This window comes from Benincasa hispida, chromosome 11, assembly GCF_027475165.1.
Source record: "Benincasa hispida cultivar pf3 chromosome 11, pf3_genome.v1.1, whole genome shotgun sequence".
Lineage (NCBI taxonomy): Eukaryota > Viridiplantae > Streptophyta > Magnoliopsida > Cucurbitales > Cucurbitaceae > Benincasa > Benincasa hispida.
In genome coordinates, this window is record NC_143488.1 from 45,414,552 (window position 1) to 45,422,583 (window position 8,032).

The following is an 8,032-nucleotide window of genomic DNA, read 5'->3' on the forward strand; positions in this document are numbered from 1 at the left end:
ATAAAAGTCTATAGATGATAAAAATTGATAAAAGTCTATAACATTATACAAATCTATCAATACTTATTAGTATTTATTTTCTTCGCTAAATAGTTTGAATTTTTTTTGGGGTGAAATTTTCTCTTAAAATAATTCCAAAACTTTTTGTTTCAATAAACCACGTTATTCTAATGTCATTTTCCGTGAGATTTGGTTTTCCCAAAGAATTCCCACCGCTTACGGATCCCCACATCAGCATGAACGGTCCCCCTCCATGCAAATTCATGCAAACAAAATTAAAATTCACTTTATTAATTTCCTTTTTAAACAGATACAAAAAAAATATATATATTCCAAATCTCAATTAGTTTTTTGAATCTCCTAATTAATCTCTATCAATCACAGCTTGGTATAATCTGTCACAAACCAATTTTCCTATTCATTCCCCCTCAAAATTCCAAAATTCTTCTTCTTCTTCTTCAGTTTTCCCTTTCCCTACTTTTTCTCCAAATTCACTTCCCCTCACTATAAATTTTCCCTTTCGGTTCTAAGAAAGAACAGCAAACAAATTGAGAGAAACAAAAAATCGCTGAAAAACTGTGAAAAAATGGAGAGAAATTCAAGCAAAAAGGCAAATGAGGGCGAATCGGCTACTGGGATTGATGGTGGAGAAAGGATTATGGTGGAAGAAGCTTTTAAGAATTTGGAGGTTCCTTCATGGCGGAATCAGATCACATTTAGGGCTCTTCTTACCAGTTTTATTCTTAGTATTGTCTTCAATTTCATCGTCTGTAAACTGAATCTGACCACTGGAGTTATTCCTTCTCTTAATGTTGCTGCTGGGCTTCTGGGATTCGCGATTTTGAAGGGTTACACTTCGATTTTGGCTCAGTTTGGTCTCATGAAACAGCCTTTCACTCGACAGGAGAACACTGTGATTCAAACCTGTGTAGTCGCCTCCTCTGGGATTGCTTTTAGCAGTAAGCGTTCTGTTTCTTCTTCTTCTTCTCTAATTTTAATCTCGATTTGTGTTTTACAAGTTTAGGATCTCGATTTCAGTTCATCGATTGAGAGCTATTTTACAGGATTATTTGATTATGTCTCTGTTCTTGGCATATATTGTTCATTTTATTAATTGATGATTTTGGAATGTTATGATAATTAAACAGGTGGAACTGCTAGTTATCTTCTGGGAATGAGTGCCAAAGTTGCTGCTCAAGCAGAAGAAGGGAACATTCCGATTAATATTAAGAAACTCTCTGTTGGTTGGATGATGGGCTTTCTCTTTGTTGTTAGCTTTGTTGGGTTGTTCTCTATTGTGCCTCTTAGAAAGGTTAGTAATGCAAGCAATTAAAATCCCTTTTTAAATCTATTGTCTGGTTTTAGTTGCCCTGTTGTTCTATTTTAATGCATGTTTGGAAGTAATTTTAAAATGTTTGAAATCATTTTATTAAGTTGAAAATCACTCTGGAATATGCCTTTCATCATATAAAATCAATTAAATACTTATTTTTACACTTTTAAATTTAGTTTTCATACCATCAATTTTGATTTTGAACAATAAACTCATTTTTCAAAGTGATTTTAAAAACGACATGTATCACTCATAAACATGACCTTGGTTGTTGATTTGATTTAGACATGTATTTTTGTCTATTTAAAGCCATATAAAATGTAGCAGATGAAATGTTGGGCTTTCAAATTAGTTTGAGTTCTTGTTTAAATGATTAATGGTAGGGAATAGAATAACTTTTTTGATCTAATGACAAAACATATCATTGGAACAAAAAGAAATGAGTATGAAATGATGGGACCAAAATAAAATTTGAATCTTATTGTTTATCATTTTTCAATCTAATCTTTGAATTGGATTATTTTCCAATAGACGATGATTCTAAAATATAAGTTGACCTATCCAAGTGGAACTGCAACTGCATACCTCATCAACTCCTTTCACACACCTAAAGGAGCTAAGCTGGCAAAGTAAGTATTGGCTCTGTTTTAGTTTTTACATTAAATTAGATGTTCTTTTACCTTCATTAATATTAATCCATGGTTATGGATTTTCAGGAAACAAGTTGCAGTCCTTTTCAAGAGCTTCTGCTTCAGCTTTGTATTTGCAATGTTCCAATGGTTCTTTGCTGCTGCTGATGGCTGTGGATTTTCCAGCTTCCCCACATTTGGTCTTGAAGCCTATGCAAAAAGGTAAATGGAATCATTCTAAAGCAGCACTTCTTTCGTTCTGAGTTCTCAATGCTGTTTATACGTGTCTTGGAGTAGTTAATTTGTTATCATGAACTTCTTTCATTCTCGTGAACAAAATCCATAAGGTTTATTCTAACGTTGGTCAATGTGATGTAACAGATTCTATTTTGACTTTTCATCTACATATGTCGGTGTGGGAATGATCTGTCCTTTCATGGTCAATCTATCTCTCCTTCTTGGAGCCATCATCTCATGGGGTATCATGTGGCCCTTAATCGAGCTAAGGAAAGGTGACTGGTACAGTGCTTCTTTATCTGCAAGCAGTCTTCATGGCATTCAAGGCTATAGGGTATCTCTCTTTCTTTTCTATCTGAGTATCTTCTCATTCCCTATGTTTCTCTTGCATATTGATGTAAGTGATGTAAATTTAATGTACTTGTTAATGTTTCTCAGGTTTTTATTGCCATCTCTATGATGCTTGGTGATGGTCTTTACCATGTATTCTTCATGCTCTTCCAAACATTCTACAGCCTATCCAAGCAGAAGTCTGGCAGTGAAAATGATGATTCATCATTGGAAGTTACTGATTATGATGCTCAACGAAGAACTGAGTACTTCTTGAAAGACCAAATCCCTAACTGGGTAGCTATGCTCGGCTATGTAATACTTGCAGCCATATCTATTATCACAGTTCCCATAATCTTCCATCAGTTGAAATGGTACCACATTTTGGTTGCTTATGCAATTGCCCCTGTTTTGGCATTCTGTAATGCCTATGGTTGTGGGCTCACTGATTGGTCTCTTGCATCAAATTATGGTAAATTTGCTATCATCATCTTCAGTGCTTGGGTCGGCCTTGGCAATGGAGGTGTTATTGCTGGTCTTGCTTCCTGTGGTGTCATGATGAGCATTGTTTCTACTGCTTCTGACCTTATGCAAGACTTCAAAACCGGTTACTTGACTCTAGCTTCACCCCGCTCCATGTTTTTCAGCCAAGTTGCAGGCACTGCCATGGGCTGCGTTTTGTCGCCCCTCGTCTTTTGGTTCTTCTTCAAAGCTTATAATGTTGGAGACCCCGAAGGCTCGTACCCTGCACCATATGGTCTGATGTACCGTGGCATTGCTCTTCTCGGCGTCGAGGGTGTCTCTTCCCTCCCCAAAAACTGTCTCACCCTCGCCATTTGCTTCTTCTTTGGTGCTATTGTCATTAACATCACCAGGGATGTGCTCCATAGGTGTGAAACCAAATACCGCGTCTACCGTTTCATCCCAAGTCCAATGTGTATGGCGATTCCATTCTACCTTGGTGCTTATTTTGCCATCGACATGTGTGTCGGGAGCTTAATTCTTTTCATCTGGCAGAGGAAGAACAAGGTCAAGGCCGGTGAGTTTGCCCCCGCTGTGGCTTCGGGACTTATCTGTGGCGAATCTTTGTGGAGTGTTCCAGCAGCCGTATTGGCCCTGGCCGGTGTCAAAGCTCCTCTTTGCATGAAGTTCTTGAGTTCCTCAACCAATGCTAAGGTTGATGCCTTCTTAGAAGGCTAATTAGTTTAATTAGTATTAGGGTCTTAAAGTCAATGCATTTAAATTTGATTACCAAGTGATTTAGTTTAGGTTCTTTTTATTTTGTCCTATACTTTGTACAAAAGCAAAATCGATTTCGAGCTTTCTACTTGTGACCAAATGATAATATTTTAAACAGCTTGTTATTTTCTCAGCAAGTATATGCTTTTGTATTATAAATTATAATAATAAATTTGTATTGCTTTTAGCATATTGAGAAATACTTCAATCATATTTCTTCTCTCTCCGTTCATCATAATCCGTTGAGATTATATATGTATAAATCTTGATAACCTATTTCTCAACTTAAAATTTGCGTAAGACCCTTAGTTATGAAAATAGTAAGATTATTAGTAAATATTAGGATAGTTATTAAAAGGTACATTTTGGTAGGTAGATAGTGAGCTCGTTATAAGGAATTTTCTTTTAGAGAATTAAAGGAGATTAGCATTCTTGAAAGACTAGGTTATTGTGTTGCATGTTCAATGATATTATAGTGTATTTTAACATATTTTAATATTTTCCATATCTCTGTGTACTTGAGTTTATTCTTGTGTTTTTAAGTATTTTTTCGTTAGGTGGTATCCTAACAAATTGGTATTAGAGTATGTTCGATTTCACTATGGATTCAAATGCAATATGTGGTAGGATATGGATTCAAATGCAATATGTGGTAGGATAAAGAAGGTTTAGATACCTCGAAATCAATGCAACAAATATTAGAGGATTACCTGCAAGGATGTGCAGATAAGGAGAAAGAAAGGGAAGAGAAACGATTGATAGCCATCCAAAGCAGAAAAAGAAATTCTGGTTAAAAAAGCTAACTAGTCGAGTTTGAAGAGTTGCTGGGCGACGTCAATCTTACTCGAGAATGCTTCCTGAAAAGTGAAGGAGAATCGGTCGATCAGGCAAGAGAAAAGGGAAGGAGAAACCCCCGTTCTCCTGACAAACCTGTGTTCAGAGAGGCGAAGGAGTGTGCGGAAGAAAAGACGTGAGAAAAGGAGATATCTGGTGGGCAAATGGCCAGAAACCCGAGGATGCAGGCAGAAGAAGAACCGACGAATGACGGATCAAGCATAGATGAAATTTTGGGGAAAGGGACATTGGAAATCGCGTGAAGGGGTGGTGAAGAGCTTGGAGAACAATGACCATGAAAGAGATATCAAGGGAGAACATTACCGGTGGCAATGAGGTGGATGGCCGGTGATCACATGTTCGAGAAGACGAAGCGGCGAGCGAACGTAGGAGAACATTTAGGTGGAAACGTGGTCGAAAAAGGGGAAAAAGAATTGAAAGAAGAAGAGAAGAGGAAATTAATCATTGGTGGTTATGATCGGCGGCGAAGGATGATATGGTCGATGTCAAGGAAGAAGCTGTTGAAGGAAGCCATAGAGGACGGCATGCGAAAGTGGGGAGGAAGAGTCCGATGATTATTGGGCCATCGTGTAACCGGTGGCAGAGGAAACCGAAAGAGGAAGATGATAAAGAAGTCGAAGAAGCTAAAACTCATGAACGGGAGTATGGTTAAAAAGAACGGTTGGCCTCGATGGAAGAAGAAGTAAATTATTCATGTTGGCATATGGGAGGAGGAACGGCAGAGAAGAATGTACGTCGACAGCCATGTGGTCGAAAAATCGAAGTGAAGGCAGAGGCGGAAAGAAGTCGCGGTGGTGGAAAGAGACAAACGTGATCACCGTTGGCAGATCCTGTACGTGCTGAAATCTGCAGGAGGGGAGCTACCATGGACAGAGAAGAAAGCTTGAAGAAAAGGAAAATTTCATGAGGAGGGGGAAAAAAGTTTTACCCACGTGATGTGTCAGCTGGTGGGCCCACTGGTTGGAAAAAGTTACAATAGTAAAAGTAAAAGTAGTCATGTGCATAGAGAGAATAAAGATGTAAAACAGGAAAAATGCATGAGAATTAATGGAAGCATGCTTTATTTCTAAAGCAGGAAAAATGCATGAGAAAATATGAGCTTCAAGTGACTCAATCCAACCCAATTCATCAGCCAAGCAAATCGAGGCCAAGGACTAGAAAAAGCGACAACAACAATTCTGATTAAATTAATGGGCTGGATTTTCATGAAAATGCCTAATCAATTTTAAATGTGCAACCTAGTTTAAATAAGGAGGTGAGTTCTTAAAGGAATATGGGTTATGGGCCAGATGGGAGATGTCGAAAACATGGAAAGGCAGTCATTTGAAGATTCATGAAGAAAGAAGAAGGGAGCTTAATGGGCTTGAATTTACTAAATTCGTTGAGGCACATTTGTTAGAGTGGCAGAAAAGAGGCGTTATGGGTTGGAATTACCTGAAGCTGTTGAAATTTTGAAGCAAGATGATGTATGGACGAGGAAGCCGGAATGGGGTTTAGAGCAGCAAATGGATTATGGGCCTAGCCCATTTAGGAAGATCTTCAAATTGAAACACAGCTGAAAATGGTGAGGAGATATGCCCATAGAAAAGGATAACCACAAAAGGAAAACGTCTTATATTAGAAAAATAGCTGCAGAAGCAAATTGGGTTAGTTTATGGGCAAAATCCAAGCAAATTGGGTGGTCTGGATTCAGTGTTTTTTTTTTTTTTCGTTAAAAGAGAGAGAAGCCCAATTTTTGTGATGGTGTTTTATAAACACACGTTGAAGACAAGATATCTTCGAAAGGTAGAGTATTGTAAGACCCTAATTATGGGAATAATAGGATTTTTAGTAAATATTGGGATAGTTATTAAATGGGCCATTTTGGTAATTAAATAGTGAGGCTAGGTTCTTTCAAGAATTAAGGGAAAGACTAGCCCTCTCGAAAGGCTAGGTTATTTTGTTAAGTGTTATGATATTACAACATATTTCAACATATTTTCACATATTTTCATATCTCTGTGTACTTGAGTTTATTCATGTGTTCTTGAGTATTTTCTTTTTAGGTGGTATTCTTGTTGAATGAGAAGTTTTGGACCAATCACAAATTGCCACGTCATTCACTAAATTAATGACAAAATTCCAAATCATTAACTTTGGGACCAATTAGGAGTTGACATGTGTCCCAAATTGAAGTTGAAGACAACTTCCAATGATGCCACGTGGTTTCATCATGACCGTTGAATCAGATAAGATTAATTTGACCTAATTTAATATTATTTGGGATAAAATCCAACTAAGCTTAGAAATGGGCTGAATTTGACCCAAATGTCAAATAAGGCCCAAATCTAAATAATTGAGCCCAAAGGCTTGACCCATGGACCAACCAAGCCCAAGTCCAACCAGGCCCAAAGGCCAACCAAGCCCAAGCCCACAAGGCCCACCAGAGAACTCTATATATAGAGGAGCGCCCCTCATTTGTGAGGAGTCAACAATTCTACATTTCAGAGAGCTCAAGAGAATTCACCTATAACCAGAAACTCCTAGACTCTTGAAGTTGCAAACTTTCTTGAAGACAAAAGTCTCCTAAAGACACAAAATGACTCTTCTAGGACTTTGACTTCAAGAACGTCACATGCTTCCTTCTTCAAATGAAGCTCATGCATTCAATTGAGAGAGAATCAGAGGATCAAGTGCTAGAAATCGAACCACAATGCATCAAATCAATATCTATACCAACACAAACTCAAATTCAACTCCACAAAATAAGTTTCTCTGAAAACCTTGTGCAAACAAATTGGCACACCCAATGGAACTTTTCTACCTATCATCTCTCTCTCAACATCCAAATAAATCAATGGCACCAAAGAAAGCTACATCTAAGGTAAATGCTGCAATCGAATCCTGCCCGAGACCTATCACCCATAGTCGTTCAAAAGAGGTGATGTAGGAGCAAAAGCAAGGTCCCATCATCACGTACAACATCCTGAGGCAAATGACAGAATCTCTTAAAGACGGGATTGTCATCAAGGAGAATCCCGTATTTAAAAACTCTACTTCCGCCTCCAGCAAGTCAAAAAGGGAATCACACTCAAATGTGATTTCCTTCATGATGGCAGACGTAACAGCTGAGGCGTCCATGGCAGAAATGGAAAGAAAGATAAATTTTCTGGTGAAGGTCGTTGAGGAGCCAGATCATGAGATCGCTACCTTGAGAGAACAGATGCAGTCTCGAGAAGCTGCTGAATCAAGCCAAGCTTCTACTGTCAAAGCAAATGACAAAGGGAAGACCGTGCTACAAGAAAATCAACTGCAATAATTAGCTTTTGTTGCTTCTCTGTCGGTCCAACAACTATAGGATATGATCACAACTTCCATAAGGGCTTAGTATGGAGGCTTGCCTCATACCTCTTTTACGTATTCTATTCCA

The 8,032-nt window shown here is 38.1% G+C and overlaps 1 protein-coding gene and 1 long non-coding RNA gene across 2 annotated transcripts; one reads left to right on the forward strand and one right to left on the reverse strand.

The window, feature by feature from the left end:
• The first annotated feature begins 353 nt into the window (after positions 1–353).
• LOC120069545 (putative metal-nicotianamine transporter YSL7) lies at positions 354–3,958 on the forward strand. Its single transcript, XM_039021334.2, has 6 exons — positions 354–959; positions 1,149–1,312; positions 1,865–1,962; positions 2,050–2,184; positions 2,344–2,533; positions 2,638–3,958. The coding sequence occupies exons 1-6, from the start codon at positions 587–589 to the stop codon at positions 3,727–3,729; spliced, it is 2,052 nt and encodes a 683-aa protein (XP_038877262.1). The 5' UTR covers positions 354–586; the 3' UTR covers positions 3,730–3,958.
• Positions 3,959–4,421: 463 nt separating this feature from the next.
• Positions 4,422–4,837, reverse strand: LOC150032675 (uncharacterized). Its single transcript, XR_016524311.1, has 2 exons — positions 4,699–4,837; positions 4,422–4,625 (listed from the first exon to the last, which is right to left on the reverse strand). It is a non-coding gene; the product is annotated as an uncharacterized LOC150032675 (long non-coding RNA).
• Positions 4,838–8,032: the final 3,195 nt, after the last annotated feature.